Below are 21,937 nucleotides of genomic sequence, written 5' to 3'. Positions count from 1 at the left end.
ACCGCAAAGCCCACCGTCGTTGAGAAGCAGATCCCGCTGGCTGGGGACGATGGGAGCTCCACATCTGCCCCAATTCGGGTAAATCTATTGTTTCAAGAAAATTCAAGCTTCCAGCCTTGGTAGTTCTGCAAACTTCTTTTCTTGGAAGGCCTTCTCCTGACCGTTCTCGTAGACTTCTAAAATTTATGGAAGGCTAAACAAATCGCTCTGGCGAGGAAAGAAGCATGGAAAAATCGGGCCGCGGAAGCTGTGTGACGGAGATAACATTGAGCTGTTCTTTCCAGCGAGCTGCATAATTTACGACGTGCATAAAGAGGAATTTTGTGGGGTTGGTTATCCTTTTCCAGGGCTGAGATTTTGCGTGTCGGAAAATGGTGGATGAGGAGAAGAATGAAAAGCAGGCTCTTAAAAACTCCCCAAAGAGCACAGGACAGGCGGTCTTTGACTTACAATGGTTCGTTTAGTGACCAAAGTTACAACGGCCCTGAAAAAAAGTGACTTAGGGCCATTTTTTCACACTTATGACCATCGTGACCTACCCATGGTTGCGTGATCAAAATTTGCTTGGAAATTGACTCGTGTTTGTGACCGTTGCAGTGTCCCAGGGTCACGCGGTCTCTTTTTGCAGCCCTTTGATAAGCAAAGTCCGTGGGGAAGTTGGATTCACTCAATGACCGTGTTACTAATTTAACAACTGCAGTGATTCACTTAACGACTGTGGGAAGAAAGGTCGTAAAATGGGGCAAATTTCACTCAACGTATGTCTCACTTAACAGCAGAAACGTGAGTCGTGGTTGTAAGCAGATTATCTGTATTGCTTCCTTTGGAGAAAGCTGGGAATTTCCTCCTTCCGGCCTTTTTCAATCGGTATCCTAAGGGAGCTTCTTCCCTTTGGATGCCCCCCATTTTTGCCCCTCCCAATATAAAATAAATTAGTTGGCTTGGGGTCAGATTATTTGAAGGATCGCGTCTCTCCCATTACATCTACTTCTTTATTTTATTTATTATTTTATTATTTTATTTTATTAAATTTTTATAGTCCAGGACCTGTGACAGGTCCCATAGATTAGGAGTGGTCATTTGGTGGAAGTCTGAGTGATCTAGGTCATGGTTGTATATACTAAGGCAGAAGCTTGTCCACCCCAAGGATAAAACACCCAGACACAAACTGAGCAACATGGTATATGCGGTACAATGCAGTGAGCCATGTGGAGATCTGTAGATTGGGGAAACAAAACAGCCACTTTACAAACAAATGGCACAACATAGCAGAACAAACCCGTCAGGTCAAGATTCAGCAGTCCATCTGCATTTAAAAAATGGAGGCCACTCTTTTGAAGACAACAAAATCCACATTTTGGACAGAGAGGACAGCTGATTTGAAAGAGGGGTCCAAGAGGCCATCTGTGTCCAAATTAAACAACCCTCTCTCAATGGGGGGGGGGCGCGGATACGACATCGTCTGTCTCCAGTCTACAACACAGCAACTCCAAGAAGGCTCCACACCCATTTGAACCACTCAGGTGACCCTGAGGACAAACAGACAAACCTCCAAGTGACCTGACTGTCTAAAAGGATCCGACCAACTGCCTGCAAGGAGTATAAATCCTTCCATTCCCCTCCATCCGGTCAGAGCTGAAGAAGCTTCTTGGGTGAGAAGTAAAACATCTTCAAAGAAAAATCAGAAAGTCCAGTTGCCTCTTGAAAAAAAAGCACCTTTAGGTCAATTTGTGGAACCATGAAAAAGGGCCTTCTCGGTGGTGGCCCCTTCTCTGTGAAACATCGTTCCCCCAAATTTATTTATTTATTTATTTTATTTATTTACATTTATACCCTGCCCTTCTCCGAAGACTCAGGGCGGCTTACACTATGTTAAGCAATAGTCTTCATCCTATTTGTATATTATATACAAAGTCAACTTATTGCCCCCAACAATCTGGGTCCTCATTTTACCTACTTTATAAAGAATGGAAGGCTGAGTCAACCTTGGGCCTGGTGGGACTTGAACCTGCAATAATTGCAGGCAAATGTACGGCTGATGCCCACTGTTGTGACCCAGGCCCAAGTAGGTAGTAGGAAACTCAGTCAATGTAAAAACAAACAAACTTTATTAGCACAGCTGAGGATTAACTCATTCTCAGCATAGACCAAACTAAATTAAAGCAAATTCCTCCCAGCACAAATTCCTCAGTCCTATCACCAACCTTGGTCAAATTAAGCAAACTGCCAAAGGCCTTTCTTGGCAAAAGTTCAGAAGATGCCGATACGAAACGAATGCAAGAAGACGAAGCTATCAACGTTGTTTTCCAGCAAAGCCCAAACGCCGTTGCTGGTCTTTTAAGCCTTATGGGAGGGGCCAATCATCTCTTGGCCCTACTCCCAAGTCGTCCTCTTTGCTTGAGCTGCTCTTGCCTTCTGGCAGCTCTTCTCATGCGTGCATTAGGAACAGGCTCCTCCTGTTCCTCTGCCTCACTACTGTCAGGCTCTGGAGGCTCTGGAGTCCACACCTCACTCCCCGATGGCCCTGGCCCCACCTCAGCCTCCTACGCAGAGCCCTTATCCAGGCCTTCCCCAGCCTCCAAGACTGGCCCTTTTTCTTCCTTAGCCACATCACTCTCTGACTTCATTGCCAGCTCTGCAGGCTGCCCACCCTATTGCTTTTCCAAAAGGCCCTAAAAATATGGCTGAATCAGTGGGCCCGGAGGGGTCTAGGACAATTCAACACAGCCAATTCACCGTGGCCAAACCGCCAAACCCCACACTCGCCATGGGACAGTTCGCCACGTCAAACTCGCTGCAGGACAGAACTTATGTATTATGTAATATTGAAGAAATGGTGGAACAGAATCATGAAAGAAAGGAGGCCAAAAGAGGAACCAAATACAACGTGAATGACAACCATTAGGAATATTTCTGTAATTATTTTAAATAATTAAATAAAGCCATTAAATGGGTGCTGCAGGGAGTTGACTTGTGGCGAGTTGGCCGTGGTGAGCTGGCCACCGGAAGTTGGCCATGGTGAATTGGCAACGGTCAGTTGTCCCATACCGAAATGGAGGTGTTCTGTCCGTCCCCCCCACAACCAAGAAGACACGCAAGCTGACTATATCTGCTAGCAATTTATTCCTACGACAGATATCAGTTCAGGCAACGAACCTGCAATTGCCTGCCAAGTTCTCTTATCTCCTCAGAAGCCAGCGTAACTGCAGTTCGTTGCTGGAGCAACCAAGAGTACAGAAATAGAAATCCAGAAGCCAAATTCTTAGTCTCGAAATATTGCAGCCAAAGCTTCCAAGAGTCAGTTTTTGTCCGTCACAAGAAGCTATAGAGCAGCTCCTCCTGCTTTTATACCCTGTGGGGTGTAGCTCCGTGACTCAGCACTCTCTAGGCCTGCCCCACCCCTTCTTTTGTTGTTCCCGCCTCTCCTTTCTGCGATGCCTGGGATTTAACCAGGACTGATTGTCAGCAGCTGAGTCTTGAGGCGTTTCCTGGGAGGGGGAAGGTGCGGGAGAAAGAGGCCTCGTCATCTCCTCCACCTGGCCTGCCTATGGAACCTGTAGCGGAGCCTGAGAGGAAGGTCCTGCAGAGGGAAGCCCTGTCGGCTCTTCCCCCTCACTCTCTGAGTCATTCTCTGCCAAGAGGCCAGGCTCAGGAGCCGAAGATACAACAGGAGGCGGAGCGACCAAGCTGATTGTAATTTGATTGTGTTGTTGCTGCCATGGGGGGGGGTGGCGTGGGGGGGGCTGCGATGGACTTTTATTTATGTGTTTTATTATACGGTCAATTTTTTAAATTGACACCAGAGGTGTCAAACTCAAGGGCCGTGGAACGGATCCAGCCCGCGATGTGGTTGGATCTGGCTTGCGCAGCCGTCCTAGAAAACGTAAGGGGGCCGGCCCATATCGCTTTGGCCCAGTCTACCCAATGCGAAGAGGAAACATGCCAGCAATTTGGGGAGTTGCATCAAGCTGGCCACACCCACTCAGTTGGCCACACACCCCAGTCGGCCATACCCCGTGAGTGGCATCAAGCTGGCCACGTCCACCCAATCGGCCATGCACCTCCCTGAGGTCAACCACAGCCCTGATGCGGCCCTCAATGAAATTGAGTTTGGCCCCCCTGCTGTAAGCCATCCAGAGTCATTTATGTGTGAGTGTCATTTCCCCCTCCTCCTCTGATGGCCGGGTCGGGGAAGTCCATATCAAGCGTGGCCGCAAAGCCTCCGCAGCTTTGCCAAAGTTCTGTCAGAGTTCTCAGGGCAGGCAGGAGACCAGGATGTGACTTCAGCAATCCAAATTAGACTTTGCCTGACTCAAAGAATGCCAGAAAGCAGATCCTTTATATAGGCCATGGGGTGTGGCTCCATGACTCAGCACTTATCCAGGCCTGCCCCTCCCTTCCTTTTGCTGACGTCGCCTTTCCATTCTCCGGAAGCGGGGATCTATCCATTGCATTGTTTCGTCCCCAGCTGCCGGCAATTCCAGCTCGTGGCTGGCTTCAGGCGCACATGTTTGCTCGGTTTGTCCGGGCATGGTGCCAGGGCTGGGGGCTGGAGGCATGCCAGGCCATTCTTCTTCACTATCAGTCTCTGGCTGAGATAGCAGGAGATGAGAGGGGCCCGGCTGCGGAGAGGGGGGCGAGCGAGGCACAACAGTGAATTAGGTGGTCATATAAATGTGTTCAATAAATAAAATAAGAAATAGGAGGAAGAGCCAAGAGGGGCAAATAGCCAATTTCCGGCATGGTAAACATTTTACAACACCTGATTGTGGGTCTCTCCCTTTGTGTGTCCCCAGAGGAAGAATATCCACATCAACGACAATGTCTTGCAAGCGGCATTCGAATCTGGCGTCCAGAAAGTCGTTTCCTGCCTGTCTACCTGCATATTTCCAGACAAGACCACCTACCCTATTGACGAGACCATGGTAAGGGCTGTGAACCAAATCCCCCTTTCTCCACTTATAGGTAGTCCTCGGCTTACGACCACAACGGAGCCCGACATTTCCGTTGCTAAGCGAGGCAGTTCTTCAGTGAGCCCTGCCCCATTTTACCTCCTTTCTTGCCCCGGTTGTTAAGTGAATCACTGCAGGTTTTAAGTGAGGAACACGGCTGTTAAATGAATCTGGCTTCCCCGTTGATTTTATTTGTCAGAAGGTCGCAAAAGGGGATTGGGTGACCCCGGGGACATTGCGACCGACATAAATATGAGACAGTTGCCAAGCATCTGAATTTTGATCACATGACCCTGGGGATGCTGCAATGGTCGTAAGTGTGAAACATTTAGATTTTCATCCCCTAGAGATGTGCCACGGGATATTATGAGTTGTAAGCAACCAAGATATATGGGAAAATTGCTTCTCCTATTTCTCACCATTGGTTTGAAATGATATAGAGTCAGAGCAGGGGGTTAGACTAGAAGACCTCCAGAGTCCCTTCCAACTCTGTTACCCTGTGAATTAATGAGGGGAACGACTTGCCTCCAGAAGTTGTGGCTGCTCCAACGCTGCAGGTTTCCAACAGTGGTGAAATCCAAATTTTTGACTACCGATTCTGTGGGCATGTCGTGGCTTGGTGGGTGAGGCAGGGGGAAGGATACTGCAAAATCTCCATTCTCGCCTGGACTACTGCAATGCTCTCTACATGGGGCTCCCCTTGAGGAGCACCCGGAGGTTTCAGTTGGTCCAGAATGCAGCTGCGCGGGTGATAGAGGAAGCCACTCGTGGCTCCCATATAACACCTCTCCTGCGCAGGCTGCACTGGCTACCTGTGGTCTTCCGGGTGCACTTCAAGGTGTTGGTTATCACCTTTAAAGCGCTCCATGGCTTGGGACCGGGATATCTTCGGGACCGCCTTCTGCTACCACATGCCTCCCACAGACCGGTACGCTCCCATAGAGAGGGTCTCCTCAAGGTGCCGTCAGCCAAACAGTGTCGGCTGGCGACCCCCAGGGGGAGAGCCTTCTCGGTGGGGGCTCCTACCCTCTGGAACGAGCTTCCCCCAGGACTTCGACAACTTCCTGACCTCCGGACTTTTCGCCGCGAGCTGAAGACGTACCTATTCTTCCGAGCAGGACTGGCTTAATAGGGGTTTTTAATTCGTTTTTAAATGGGGTTATTTTATATTATGTATTTTATATCTAAATTTAGGCCACATTGAATAAGTTTTTTAAATAGTTTTTATTGTAATATATTGTATTGTTTTTACTTGGCTGTTCACCACCCTGTGTCCTTCGGGAGAAGGGCGGTATAAAAATTAAAATATTATTATTATTAAAATATTATTCCCACCCCACTCCAGGGAAAGGATATTGCAAAATCCCCATTTCCTCCCCACTCTGGGACCAGCCAGAGGTGGTATTTGACGGTTCTCTGAACTACTCAAAATTTACGCAGCTAGTTCAAAGTCCCTTCCAACTTTTTGGTATTCTGTTCATCTAGGGCCAGAATCCTCTTGAACCTTATTCTTTTTAGATGTATCTCTAGGGGAATTTTTCTTGTCTCAAAGATGCTTTTTCAGGAGGCAACTGGACTTTCTTGTCTTTTGTTTTTGTTTTTTTAAGACATTTCACTTCTCATTCAAAAAGCTTCTTCAGCTCTGACATGATAGAGCTGAAGAAGCTTCTGGGATGAGAAGCGAAATGTCTTCAAAAGGAAAAAAAAACCCAGACAATCCAGTTGCCTCTTGAGAGAAAAAGCACCTTTGGAACAACCTGGATGACAGAGAATCTCTGCAGACTTTAAGAGAGGTGAGAATTAAAGTTGCTGAGTTCGAGAAAAACTGCTATAAACTACGCTTAACTCTGTGTCATAGAATATATGTGGATTTGTGCATATTTTTTAATTTATTTGTTTATATTTCTGTCATGTTTATGGAGTGTATATTGGAGGTGGTGACCCTTTGAGAGGGTGTGCAATGAAATTTCATTTTAATGCATGCCGATTAGTGTACATTTAAATTAGGGGTCTCAACTTCAACTCCCAGAATTCTGGGAGTTGAAGTCCTCCAGGCTTAAAGTGGCCAAGGTTGGAGACCCCTGATTTAAAGTGACAATAAAGTTATTCTAAGTCTAACTTATTTCTCCAATGTTCCTTCTCACCCTAAATTTGGAGTTGGTCCAGGTTTCGTTCTTCCCACCAACTTTTGGTATTCTGTTCATCTAGGGCCAGAATCCTCTTGAACCTTATTCTTTTTAGATGTATCTCTAGGGGAATTTTTCTTGTCTCAAAGATGCTTTTTCAGGAGGCAACTGGACTTTCTTGTCTTTTGTTTTTGTTTTTTTAAGACATTTCACTTCTCATTCAAAAAGCTTCTTCAGCTCTGACATGATAGAGCTGAAGAAGCTTCTGGGATGAGAAGCGAAATGTCTTCAAAAGGAAAAAAAACCCCAGACAATCCAGTTGCCTCTTGAGAGAAAAAGCACCTTTGGAACAACCTGGATGACGGAGAATCTCTGCAGACTTTAAGAGAGGTGAGAATTAAAGTTGCTGAGTTCGAGAAAAACTGCTATAAACTACGCTTAACTCTGTTTCATAGAATATATGTGGATTTGTGCATATTTTTTAATTTATTTGTTTATATTTCTGTCATGTTTATGGAGTGTATATTGGAGGTGGTGACCCTTTGAGAGGGTGTGCAATGAAATTTCATTTTAATGCATGCCGATTAGTGTACATTTAAATCAGGGGTCTCCAACCTTGGCCACTTTAAGCCTGGAGGACTTCAACTCCCAGAATTCTGGGAGTTGAAGTCCTCCAGGCTTAAAGTGGCCAAGGTTGGAGACCCCTGATTTAAAGTGACAATAAAGTTATTCTAAGTCTAACTTATTTCTCCAATGTTCCTTCTCACCCTACTTTTGGAGTTGGTCCAGGTTTCGTTCTTCTCCACCATCTTTGGTCTTCCTACTAGTACCTGGAGGTCTCTCTCAGTCGTGCCCAGAGGTGGCCTTCAGAGGAAAACCAGAAATCTCCATTCTCAGAACGTCATTTGTCACATGGGCTTCCTAAAGTGCAAAATTTTCCTTCCAGATTCACAACGGCCCTCCGCACAGCTCCAACTTCGGGTATGCATACGCCAAAAGAATGATTGATGTGCAGAACAGGTAAGTCTCACCTGGTCATCCCCTAGGAGTTCTAGGACCGGTCAGGAAGCAGATCGAGTTAAGAAATAAAATGGAATGGAATGGAATGGAATGGAATACAATACAATACAATACAATACAATACAGTAGAGTGGAATGGAATAGGAATAGAATGGAATGGAATGGAATGGAATAGAATACAGTAGAGTGGAATGGAATGGAATGGAATGGAATGGAATGGAATGGAATAGAATAGAATAGAATAGAATAGAATAGAATAGAATAGAATAGAATAGAATAGAATACAGTAGAGTGGAATGGAATGGAATGGAATAGGAATAGAAAGGAATAGGAATAGAATAGAATAGAATAAAATACAATACAATACAATACAGTAGAATGGAATGGAATGGAATAGAATAGAATAGAATAGAATAGAATAGAATAGAATAGAATAGAATACAGTAGAATAGTAGAATATGGAATAGGAATGGAATAGGAATAGGCATGGAATGGAATGAAATAGAATAGAATAGGAATAGAAAGGAATAGGAATAGAATAGAATAGAATAAAATACAATACAATACAGTAGAGTGGAATGGAATGGAATGGAATGGAATGGAATAGAATGGAATGGAATGGAATGGAATGGAATGGAATGGAATACAGTAGAGTGGAATGGAATAGAATAGAATAGAATAGAATAGAATAGAATAGAATAGAATAGAATAGAATACAGTAGAGTGGAATGGAATAGAATGGAATGGAATGGAATGGAATAGAATAGAATATAGTAGAATATGGAATAGGAATAGAATGGAATAGGAATAGGCATGGAATGGAATAGAATAGAGTAGAATAGAATAGAATAGAATAGAATAGAACAGAACAGAACAGAACATAACACAACACAACACAACAGGAGTAGAGTAGAGTAGAGTAGAATAAAATAGAATGGAATGGAATGGAGTGGAGTGGAGTGGAGTGGAATAGGAATAGAATGGAATAGGAATAGGAATAGAATAGAATAGAATAGAATAGAATAGAATAGAATAGAATAGAATAGAATAGAATAACAGAGTTGGAAGGGACCTTGGAGGTCTTCTAGTCCAACTCCCTGCTTAGGCAGGAAACCTTACACCACTTCAGACAAATGATTATCCAGTCTCATTTTAAAAACTTCCAGTGTTGGAGCATTTACAACTTCCGGAGGCAGGCTGTTCCACTGGCTAATTTTTCTCACTGTCAGGAAATTTCTCCTTTGTTCAACATTAAGTTCCAATCCTTAGTTCTAAGACCCTGCAGGAGAAAAGCTATGGATTGACACCGAGTTGATGATGATTAAGATTGAGCTATTCAGGATGGTGTTGGGGGTATATAGATAGTCCTTGAGTTACAATGGTTCATTTAGTGACCGTTCAGAGTGACAATGGCACTGAAAAAAGGGACTTACGACCATTTTTCACACTTATGACAGTTATAGCATCCCCCAGTGCCATGATTAAAAGGTGATCCCCTTCTGTGACCCTCTAGCAAGCACAGTCAGTGGGGAACACAGGCTCACTTAACAACCGTGTTACAGACTTAACAACGGCAGTGACTTGCTTAACAACGGTGGGCAGAAAGGTCGTAAAATGGGGCAATCCACAAGCGTCAACTAACAACGACAACAACAATGAACAACTGTCTCGCTCAGCAACAGAAATGCTGTTCTCAATTGCAGTCCTCGACTTACGACTGGTTGCTTAGTGACCGCTCAAAGTTACGACGGAACCCACAAAAACGGTACTTACGACCTCGATTCGAAGTTCTGACAGCCACCCAACCCTGCAGTCACATTATTGTATTTTGGGTGCTTTGGCAATAACCCGCATTTTAAAGCTGCTTACAATGTCCCGTCGTCTTGTGGCTGTGATTTCCGATGTTCTGGTTTCTGAAAAAGAATGCCTATTTTGGGCAATGGGTTCACTTAACGACCACTGTAAAAAAAAGAGTCACAAAATTAGATTGTTCATGCAATGACCCACTTCCTAACAAACAGGAAGCAGCAGGTGAAGCTAAGCAAGATCACATCAAATACCTGTACAATTAGCACAGGGGCCCCCCAAGGCTGTGTGCTCTCCCCACTTCTCTTCTCTCTGTATACCAATGACTGCATCTCCAATGATCCATTTGTTAAGCTACTGAAGTTCGCAGATGACACAACAGTGATTGGTCTCATTCGAGACAATGACGAATCCGCATACAGACGAGAGGTCGAACGACTAGCCTTGTGGTGCAACCAAAACAATCTGGAACTGAACACACTCAAAACCGTAGAAATGGTGGTAGACTTTAGGAGAAACCCTTCCATACTTCCACCTCTCACAATACTTGACAACACAGTATCAACAGTAGAAACCTTCAAATTTCTGGGTTCTATCATATCGCAAGATCTCAAATGGACAGCTAACATCAAAAACATCATTAAAAAGGACAACAAAGAATGTTCTTTCTGCCAACTCAGGAAGCTCAAACTGCCCAAGGAGCTGCTGATCCAATTCTACAGAGGAATTATTGAGTCTGTCATTTGCACCTCTATTACTGTCTGGTTTGGTTCTGCAACCCAACAAGAAAAACACAGACTTCAGAGGATAATTAGAACTGCAGAAAAAATAATTGCTACCAACCTGCCTTCCATTGAGGACCTGTATACTGCACGAATCAAGAAGAGGGCCGTGAAAATATTTGCAGATCCCTCCCATCCTGGACATAAACTGTTTCAACTCCTACCCTCAAAACGACGCTATAGAGCACTGCACACCAGAACAACTAGACACAAGAACAGTTTTTTCCCGAGGGCCATCACTCTGCTAAACAAATAATTCCCTCAACACTGTCAGACTATTTACTAAATCTGCACTACTATTAATCGTTTCATAGTTCCCATCACCAACCTCTTTCCACTTATGACTGTATGACTATAACTTGTTGCTGGCAATCCTTATGATTTATATTGATATACTGACCATCAATTGTGTTGTAAATGTTGTAGCTTGATGAACGTATCTTTTCTTTTATGTACACTGAGAGCAGATGCACCAAGACAAATTCCTTGTGTGTCCAATCACACTTGGCCAATAAAAAAATTCTATTCTATTCTATTCTATTCTTAATGACTGGCATGACCCTAATTCCAGGTTCAATTACGGTTGTAAGTCAAGGTCTACTCGTCTACTTACGACCAAAATGCAGCCCCCCAATTTCTGTTCTTAAGCGAGACATTTGTTAAGTGAGCTGTGCTCCGTTTTTACGACCTTTCCTGCCTCAGTTGTTAAGTGAATCACCGCAGTGGATACGTGAGTCACCCGGTTGTTAAGTGAATCTGGCTGCCCCGTTGACTTGGCTTGTCGGAAGGTCGCAAACAGGGATCATTGCGACCCCGGGAGGCTGCAGTCGTCATAAGTACATGCCAGTTGCCAAGTGTCTAAATTTTGATCACGTGATTGTGGGGATGCAGGAACAGTCGTAAGTGTGAAAAATGGTCTTGTCATGTCCCACTCCTCCTCTGACGGCCGGGTCTGGGAAGTCTGTATCAAGCGTGGCCACGAAGCCCCTGCAGCTTTGCGAAATTCCTGTCAGAGTTCTCAGGGCAGGCAGGAATCCAAGGTGTGACTTCAGCAACTAGATGAGACTTTGCCTGACTCAAGGAATGCCAGCAAGCAGGTCCTTTATATAGGCCATGGGGTGTGGCTCCATGACTCAGCACTTATCCAGGCCTGCCCCTCCCTTCCTTTTGCTGACGTTGCCTCTCCATTCTCCGGAAGCGGGGATCCGTCCACTGTGTCTTTTCGTCCTCCTGCTCTGCTGCCGGCAATTCTAGCTCGTGGCTGGCTTCGTGCTCACACGCTGTAGGGAGGTTTGTTTGCTCAGTCTGTCTGGGCATGGTGCCAGGGCTGGGGGCTTGAGATATGCCAGGCCATTCTTCTTCACTATCAGTCTCTGGCTCAGATAGCAGGAGATGGGAGGGTCCCGGCTGAGGAGAGGAGGGCGGGCGAGGCACAACAGGTCTGAAGTCACTTTTTTTCAGTGATGTAACTTTGAGCGGTCACTAAATGAATGGTTATGAATTGAGGATTGCCTGTATTTCTTTGCCGTTAAGCGTCCCAGTTGTTTTGTAACCCTCCCCTTCTTAATTCCTTTTCCTGCCCCAGGGCGTACTTCGAACAGCACAGCTGCCACTTCACGGCCACGATACCCACGAACATCTTTGGGCCCCACGACAACTTCAGCATCGAGAACGGACACGTCCTGCCAGGCCTGGTTCACAAAGTGTACCTGGCCAAGAGTGAGTGGCAGAGCAGGAAGGGGACGGGGTGGGGTGGGGTGGGGTGGGGTGGGGGTTATCCGTCTCCTGTCCTACCCTCTAACACAAAACAATTTGTGACAGCCAGTTTGGTCTAATCTAGTGGCTAAAGCACCCAGGTAAAAACCAGGAGACGGCGAATTCTAGCCCCACCTTAATCATGAAAGATGGCTGGGGGACTCTGAGCCAATCACCAGGAGACTGGGAGTTCTAGTCCTGCCTTAGGCGTGAAAGTCAGCTGGATGACTTTGGACCAATCACCAGGAGACTGGGAATTCTAGTCCCGGTTTAGGATTGAAAGTCAGCTGGGTGATTTTGGGCCAATGAAGGAGAATTGATGAGTTCTAGTTCTGCCTTAGGCGCCAAAGCTGCTCAGTGACTTTGGGCCAGTCACCAGGAGACAATGAGTTCTAGCCCTGCCTTCGGCATGAAAACCAGCTGGGTGACTTTGGGCCAATCAGCAGGTGATTGTGAGTTATAGTTCCATCTTATCATGAAAACCTGCTGGATACCATTTGGAACTATCACCAGGTGACTGTGAGTTGTAGTTCCATCTTTGGCATGAGAACCTTCCGGATACCTTTGGGCCGATCACCAGGAGATGGTGAGTTCTAGTCCCACTTTAGGCATGAAAACCAGCTGGGTAACTTTAGGCCAATCACCAGGTGACTGTGAGATCTAGTTCCACCTCAGGCATAAAAACCAGATGGGTAACTTTCAGCCAATCAGCAGGAAATTCTGAGTTCTCTCTCTCTCTCTCTCTCTCTCTCAACCCAACCTACCTAACAGGGTTGTTGTATTTGTAAAATAAAAAGGTTGAGATGCAAATAAAAATAATAACAGAATAACTGAGTTGGAATGGACCTTGGAGGTCTTCTAGTCCAGGGGTCTCCAACCTTGGTCCCTTTAAGACTTGTGGACTTCAACTCCCAGAGTCCCTCAGCCAGCAAAGCTGGCTGAGGAACTCTAGGAGTTGAAGTCCACAAGTCTTAAAGGGACCAAGGTTGGAGACCCCTGCCCTAGAGTGCTGACAGAGAAGAATTCAAGAAGTCAAGCTAACATTTGCTTAAATCAGAGGTGGCAACTTTAAGACTTCAACTTTAAGAGTTGGAAGTCCACAAAATCTTAAAAGTCGCCAAGTTTGGCTGGTTGGGGAATTCTGGGAGTTGAAGTTTACAAGTCTTAAAGTAGCCAAGTTTGGCCAGCTGGGGAATTCTGGGAGTTGAAGTCCACAAGCCTTAAAGGGACCAAGGTTGGAGACCTCTGTTCTAGTCCAACCATAAAGAAAAATCAATCAATCAATCAATGAATAGAGAGCGGCATGCTTTGGCTAACTGGAAGACGTGGCAGAAGGGAGGGGTACATTTAACAGAGGGGCTCCCGATGCATTCCCCACCTCTGCGGTTTAAGAGAAGGAAAGAGATCCGAAGAGAACAAGTATCCAGGATTCCTGGCTCCATCTGTCTTCCTTCACCCCCCCACCCCCCCCCTCCGGACAATCAAAGATCATAAATAAATCAGAGCCTCTCGGAGGAGATGTGGCTGCTGCAGGTCGGGGGGGGGGGGTCCTGGCAGACGCTCTGTCTGAGCTACAATCTCGGCTCCGACAAGCCAAGATTGCCAGCGCATCTGCTAAGCATTTAGCCTCCCTTTGCTCTCATTCCGGGGCCCGAAGCTGACAGACGCTGCTGGCTGCCAAAGCCCACCTCCTGCTGCCTTCGGATGCCGAGCTGGGTTGTGCAGGCTCTGGAATTGGGGCAGGGGGAGAGCGACCCCTCTCTGCCGTCCCTGGAACAGGCCAGCCTTTTGCACACTCCCACCCCAGGGAGAAAAACAGTGACTCTCAGAAATACAGGTAGTTAGTTCTGGGCTTAGAGACCTTCCTTGAGTAGTGACCATCTGAAGTTATAGCAGCACTTAAAAGCAAAATGACTTGTGACTCGTTTTATTTTACTTTAAAACTTTATTTTATTTTGTTTTATTATTATTTTATTATTGTTTTGTTTTATTGTTTTATTTATTTTATTTTATTATCGTTTTGTTTTATTATTATTTCATTATTGTTTTATTTTATTATTATTTTATTATTATTATTTTATTTTATTTTTATTTGCATTTATATCCCACCCTTCTCCGAAGACTCAGGGCGGCTTACACTGTGTTAAGCAATAGTCTTCATCCTATTTGTATATTTATATACAGAGTCAACTTATTGCCCCCCCCAACAATCTGGGTCCTCATTTTACGTACCTTATAAAGGATGGAAGGCTGAGTCAACCATGGGCCTGGTGGGACTTGAACCTGCAGTAATTGCAAGCAACTGCTGTTAATAACAGACTGTCTTACCAGTCTGAGCCACAGAGGCCCAGTTGAAGTCCACAAGTCTTAAAGTTGCCAAGGTTGGAGACCCCTGTTCTAGAGCCACATTTCTCAATCTTGACCACTTTTTTTTTTAATTTGCATTTATATCCCGCCCTTCTCCGAAGACTCAGGGCGGCTTACACTATGTCAAGCAATAGTCTTCATCCATTTGTATATTATATACAAAGTCAACTTTTATTGCCCCCAACAATCTGGGTCCTCATTTTACCTACCTTATAAAGGATGGAAGGCTGAGTCAACCTTGGACCTGGTGGGGCTTGAACCTGCAGTAATTGCAAGCAGCTGCTGTTAATAACAAACTGTCTTAGCAGCCTGAGCCACCAGAGGCCCTTTTATTTTATTATTATTTTATTTTATTATTATTTTATTTATTTCATTTTTAAATTTCATTTTATTTTTTTATTTTAATTCTATTTTAGTTATTTTATTTTATTGTGTCATTTTATTTATCGTTTTATTATCTCATGTTATTCTTCATGTTATTATTTTATTTATTTACAGGTAGTTCTTGTTAAGTGACAGAAGCCCTCATGACCTTGGCATCGTCTCCATGGTCGCATGATCAAAATTCAGAGGCTCGGTTACTGACTCGTATTTATGACGGTCGCAGTGCCTCCGGGGCATGTGATCCCCTTTCGCGATGTTTTAACCAGCAAAGTCAAGGGGGAAGCCAGATTCACTTAACAAACGTGTTAAAAATTTAACAACTGTAGTGATTTACTTAATCACTGTGGGAAGAAAGCTCATGAGGGAGTAAGTGTGAAAAACGGTCATTTTCCAGCACTGTGGAAACTGCAAACGATCATTAAATGAACTGTTGTAATTTGAGGAAAAATAACAATAACAACAACAACAACAGAGTTGGAAGGGACCTTGGAGGCCTTCTAGTCCAACCCCCTGCCCAGGCAGGAAACCCTACACCATCTCAGACAGATGGTTATCCAACATTTTCTTAAAAATTTCCAGTGTTGGAGCATTCACAATTTCTGCAGGCAAGTCGTTCCACTGATTAATTGTTCTGACTGTCAGGAAATTTCTCCTTAGTTCTAAATCAGCATCAAAGGAGGTTTATGGAAATGAGCTGCAAAGGGAAGGCGGAAATTTCTTGCAGGAAGAATTGAGGGAAGGCAGGAGATGTTATATCTAACGGCCAGCTTTCTCCGTGTTTTTCCTCCAGAGAATGGAACCAACATCACCGTCTGGGGCACGGGAAAGCCTCGGAGGCAGTTCATTTATTCTCTGGTAAGCCTAATCACCACTGCATTTTGGGGAAAGGAGGGAGAAGTTCAAGTTCAAAGGTGCCTGTTCTGTCCCCCCTCGCCTCCGTCCGAGCGATGGCTTAATTAGCCGGCACTATCAGCTCTGGCAGCAAAATAGCGAGCGAATGCCAAGTGTCTCTGTTATCTCCCTCGACACCGATGAGTCAAACAGTACTTCAGCTCTTAGTTAAGCAGTTAATTTGCCTGCTACGAAGAGACACAGCAGCTCTTGCTGCCTTTATATCCTGTGGGGTGTGACTCCATGACTCAGTACTTCCTAGGCCTGTGCCACCCCTGCTTCTGTTGTTCCCTCCTCTCCTGCCTATGAAACCTAGGGTCCAACCAAGCCTGATTGCCATCAGCTGGATCTGGAGGTGTGGCCTGGGGGTGGGAAAAGAGTCAGGGACGGAGGCCTCGTTATGTCTTCCACCTGGCCTTCCTCTGGCTCCTGGAGCTGAGCCAGGGAAGCCGTTGCTCCCAAGGTAAGTCCTGACGGCCCTTCCCCCTCACTTTCCAAGTCACTTTCTGGCAGGATGCCCGGCTCCAAGTCACTTTCTGGCAGGAGGCCCGGCTCGGGGGGCGCAGACACAACAGTGCCCAATGTGAAACGTGACTTCAAATGGTTCCACGAGAGTTTTATATACAGCTTGTGCTCAACCAACGACTGTAATGGAGGCTCCCCATTACTGTCGTATTGTCAAGCAACAGGGAAATTTGGAGATTCAGGCAGCTGAAATGTGTATAAAGATTTATTTTAGGCTTAATTGGTCCCCAACCTTTGCGGCTTGTGGGGAGATGGGAAATGGGCCAGTCCACGCATGCACAGCTCCACTTACACGAGGGGAGAGAAGACTTTGGGCCACGGTTTCAGCTCCTTCAGGCTTCTGCGCTCCAAAAGCTTTTGCAAAGCATAGAAGGCCTGAAGCAGCGTGAAATCCCTCCTCAAAGAAGCCTTTTGCAAAAGCTTTTGGCACCGAGAAGAGAAACGTTTGGTGGCACAAGACGTGCTCGTTCTGACGCACCAAGGCTGTCCAACGCTCCAAAATTGGATTGGGTGTCCTGTGCAGGTGGCCTCGGTGAATCAGTGAAGCTGAGCAGGCTGTGCTCATCCCACTCAGCCTCTGCTCTCACTGCTCCGCTTTTGGATGATTCGGAGCAGGCAGCTTTGTGGCCCTGCTGGTTGTTGTGATTACTACCAAGTAGGTAGTAATAAACTCAGTCCGTGAAAAAAACGAACTTTATTCGAACAGCTGGGAATTACTTCATTCCCAGCGTCGTTCAACTCGAAGTAAAACAAATGCCTCCCAACACAAATTCCTCAATTATCTCGCAAACCTTGGTCCAATTAGGCAAACTGCCAAAGGCCCTTCCTGGCAAACGTCCAGAAGCCACAAAAACAAAGATGTAGACAAAGCAGAAGACACAGCTACAATGTTGTTTTCCAGCAAAGGCCAAATGCCGGTGCTGGTCTGTTTTAAGTCTTATGGGAGGGGCCAATCATCTCTCGGTCTTACTCCTGAGTTGTCCTCTCTGCTTGAGCTGCTCTTGCCTTCTGGCAGCTCTTCTCATGCGTGAATTAGGAACAGGCTCCTCCTGTTCCTCTGCCTCACTACTGTCAGGCTCTGGAGGCTCTGGAGTCTGCACCTCACTCCCTGATGGCCCTGGCCTCACCTCAGCCTCATCGCTGTCCGACTCTGTTGCCAGCTCCGCGGGCTGCTGGCGGACCACAACACTGGGGGAGGGGGCAGAGTGGAACCATCCTGCACGAGTGGCAGGCCAGTGCACGTACACATGTTGCTCCACTTAAGCAAGAGGGAAACCTTTGGGACATTGCTGTGTGACTGGGGCTGCACGTGTGTGCTGGTCTGCCACTCACATGGCCCACTTGCGCATAGGCCACGGCCCAGTAGTGGGCCGCAGCTCACAGGTTGGAGATTCTGCTCTATAAAAAAATCTCAACTACTAACAGCCAAGGGAAATTAGCGGGAGATAAGAGTAGAAGGAATTCAAGGTGGACTGGACTTAGATCTCTTGTGGGCGCGCAGGCAGTGGTGGGATTCAGCCGGTTCGCACCACTTCGGGAGAACCGGTTGTTAACTTTCTGAGCAGTTTGGCGAACTGGTTGTTGGAAGAAATCATTAGGGCAGAGAACCGGTTGTTAAATGACTTGAATCCCACCACTGCGCACAGGGACTCATGACTGATGACACGTTTGGGATCAGCCTGGTCACCTCCTAAATGTATGTTGTAATAGTTGTTTTTTAAAAATAGATTTTATTAAACAGTTTGCCTTTAAAAACAACACAAAAAACAATCTCACATGTATAAAAACAAGACACGTCAAGACATAACATTAAACATTAGAATAGAATAGAATTTTTTATTGGCCAAGTGGGATTGGACACACAAGGAATCAGTGTACATAAAAGAAAAGATACCTTCATCAAGGTACAACACTTACAACACTTAATTAATTAATTTATTTATTTATTATATTTGTATACCGCCCATCTCCCGAAAGACTCAGGGCGGTTCACAGCCAAAAAACAACAGAAAACATATAATACATATAAACAGCTAAAAGAATAGACAGTTAAATTCAATTGATGCCCTAAAACTTTTAAATACAAATTTAAAACCTCAATTAAACCCCTTTTTTAAAAATCCCAATTTAAAAACTACGTTCAAGCTAGTCCTGCTCTTCGAAACAGCAACGTCTTCAGCTCGCGGCGGAAGGACCTGAGATCGGGGAGTTGACGAAGCCCCAGAGGGAGCTCGTTCCAGAGGGTAGGGGCCCCCACAGAGAAGGCCCTCCCCCTAGAGGTCGCCAGCTGACATTGTTTAGCTGACGGTATCCGGAGGAGGCCCTCTCTGTGAGAGCGCACTGGTCGGTGAGAGGTTAATGGTGGCAGTAGGCGGTCCCGTAAATATCCCGGCCCTAGGCCATGGAGCGCTTTAAAGGTGATAACAAGTACCTTGAAGTGAACCCGGAAGACCACCGGGAGCCAGTGCAGACTACGCAGGAGGGGTGTTACACGGGAGCCACAAGGTGCTCTTTCTATCACCCGCGCAGCCGCATTCTGGACCAGTTGGAGTCTCCGGGTACCCTTCAAGGGGAGCCCCATGTAGAGAGCATTACAGTAGTCCAGGCGGGATGTAACAAGGGCATGAGCGACCGTGCATAAGGAAGCCCGATCCAGAAAGGGGCGTAACTGGCGTATCAGGCGAACGTGATGAAAAGCTCCCCTGGTGACAGCTATCATATGATTTTCTAAAGACAGCCGTGCATCCAGGAGGACGCCCAGATTACGAGCCCTTTCCGTGGGGGCCAATAGTTCGCCCCCAATGGTCAGTGATGGAATTAGCTGACTGTACCGGGCCGCCGGCATCCACAGCCACTCGGTCTTGGTGGGATTTAGTCTGAGTCTGTTCGTCCCCATCCAAACCCGTACGGCCCCCAGGCACTGGGACATCACTTCAACAGCCTCGTTGGGGTGGTTAGTGGTTAATGATAGTCATTGGGTACAAATTTAACACTTAATGATACAACACTTAATGACATAACGTTAATGGTAATTTTACAGCATTTCATATCAACTTACGTATTTTGCTTTTGAAGTTCTCTATTCTATCATTTCTATTTACTACTCAATAGTAGGATAATCGCTTTAACATATATATATATAACATATATATACTTTCTGAGGTTTTCATGGGTGTTTGTATGTAGGTCTTTGGTTGTTCAGGTTTTCTCCCATGTAAAATTGGAAGTGTCTTGGCGACGTTTCGACGAAGTCTCATTCGTCATCTTCAGGCTTCAGCTTCGTGCTTCTGGAAGCAATGTGTGAATGCAGCTGTTTCTTCCTTTTTAACTGCTAGTGGGGGTTTGAACTGATTGGATGGGAGCTTGGCTGTGATCTGATTGGATGGGGGTTTTTTGTGCTCTGATTGGCTGGGGGTGTGTCCTGTTTGGGTGGGGGCTTGGTTGTGCTCAGATTAGTCTGAGTTGCAGTGGGATTTGAGCTGGTGAGCTGCATTGCTGTTGTTTGGCTTCGTGTTTTTGGTCGTGCTACATCGTGCTACATACATACAGATTTAGCACGACCACAAGTTGACCACCTGCAACTCAGACTAATCTGAGCACAACCAAGCCCCCACCCAAACAGGACACACCCCCATCCAATCAGAGCACAAAAAAAACCCCATCCAATCAGAGCACAGCCAAGCTCCCATCCAATCAGTTCAAACCCCCACTAGCAGTTAAAAAGGAAGAAACAGCTGCATTCACACATTGCTCCCAGAAGCACGAAGCTGAAGCCTGAAGATGACGAATGAGACTTTGTCGAAACGTCGCCAAGACACTTCCAATTTTACGCAGGAGAGAACCCGAATAGCCAAGGACCTATATATATATATACACACACACACACACACATTATACTATTCATTGTTCTTATCTACGCATTTACATCTCTTTATTTAATGTTGTTCAGTTATTTTAAGTTTCATCACTATTAAGTTAAACATTTCTTGTTCTGATTTCTATTTTCGAGCCAAATGTATATTTTATTCCATATTTCATAATATTCCGAATCCTCTCTCTCTTTCAACTCCATAGGCATTTTATCCATCTCTGTAATAGTTGTAAAACAAGTGGGTCCTGTGACCAATTTAAATACCTTTTTTTTCAATGGTTAAGCAAACACCGCGATCGTTAAGTGAACCAAGGCTTCTCCATGGATGCATTTTTGCTGAAAACTGGAAGTAGGGGACAGTTTTCCGCAAAGCTATAGTAAAACACAATATTGTTGAGCCTAGGATGCTGCGAACAGCGGTAAATTCAGTGGTGTTAATAATTGCCTAAACTCTGGTCACAGGAGCACAGAGGAGGCCCAACTGTATATGAATCTGGGTCGTAAGTGCTCTTTTTGGAGCACTTGGTCGTAACTTGGAACGGTTGCTAAGCAATCTGTTGTATGTCGAGGTCTACCGCTATTACCAATTTCTTCTCTTATGCCTTTCAGGACCTGGCTCGGCTGTTCATTTGGGTGTTAAGGGAGTACAATGAAATAGATCCCATCATCTTGTCAGGTAGGTGTCCTCCATCGCGAACCCCGGAGTTTGGATGTGGAATCCTTTTTTTAAAAAAAAATAATAATCAGATTTTTTGTGATGATGCATCTGCTTAATGTTTCTCACCCAACTTTGGAAGTTTCAGAAGAAGGTAAAAGGCCAGGAGAATAATGAGGGAGGCTGTCAAGAAAGACACGCAGTTACTTCTAAGCAATTTCCTTTATCGTTCTTCACCTCTAGACAGAATCTTGCCAGACTGAAGCAGATTGTTTGCATTATCGAAGATATCCTCTGAAAGCTTGTATGAAGAGCTGCCTTAACTTTCTTCCTCCCAACCACAAAATCTATGAGGAAGAGGAGGACTATCACTGTGAGGAGCTTGGCTGTTGTCATGCAAACGTTTCATTACCCAACTGGGTAATACCATCAGTGCTAGTAAGGATTGGCTCTCCGTTTATATACTCCTTGTCTTCCTCCTCCTCTTCCTCTTCTTCCTGCTCCTGTCCCCAACACACTCCCTTTTTTTTTAAAATAAAAAAGTTTTATTTCCATTTTCCAACAACCTATTCAATGTACAGTCTCTTATTCAACATTAGTCATTAACTTTCATTTGTTACTTATTTGGACCTGCCCAGCTACCACTTCCTTCCTTAACACAACCTTTCCTCCTCCCTTCTCTACTTTCTTCTACTTTCTTTATCCTTCCTCTCCTTCGCTTTTCTACATCCTCTCCTCCTTCCCTACTCTTCTCTTCCACCCTTTCTAACCCGCTCTCTTTCCCCTTTCTTCTTCCTCTCCTT

General features: G+C 45.4%; 1 protein-coding gene across 7 annotated transcripts in view; it reads left to right on the top strand.

The window, feature by feature from the left end:
- The window catches only part of GFUS (GDP-L-fucose synthase), a 107,143-nt gene that overhangs the window by 10,778 nt on the left and 74,428 nt on the right, over positions 1–21,937 (top strand). For all 7 annotated transcript variants that reach the window (XM_058174384.1, XM_058174382.1, XM_058174381.1 and 4 more), the window contains exons 4-8: positions 4,797–4,925; positions 8,025–8,098; positions 12,272–12,405; positions 15,983–16,047; positions 21,089–21,155. In XM_058174384.1, the coding sequence (XP_058030367.1) occupies positions 4,797–4,925; positions 8,025–8,098; positions 12,272–12,405; positions 15,983–16,047; positions 21,089–21,155 (469 nt within the window). The remainder of the gene's footprint in view (positions 1–4,796; positions 4,926–8,024; positions 8,099–12,271; positions 12,406–15,982; positions 16,048–21,088; positions 21,156–21,937) is intronic.

Source organism: Ahaetulla prasina, chromosome 3, assembly GCF_028640845.1.
Source record: "Ahaetulla prasina isolate Xishuangbanna chromosome 3, ASM2864084v1, whole genome shotgun sequence".
NCBI lineage: Eukaryota > Metazoa > Chordata > Lepidosauria > Squamata > Colubridae > Ahaetulla > Ahaetulla prasina.
This window is presented reverse-complemented; position numbering and strand designations above follow the sequence as displayed.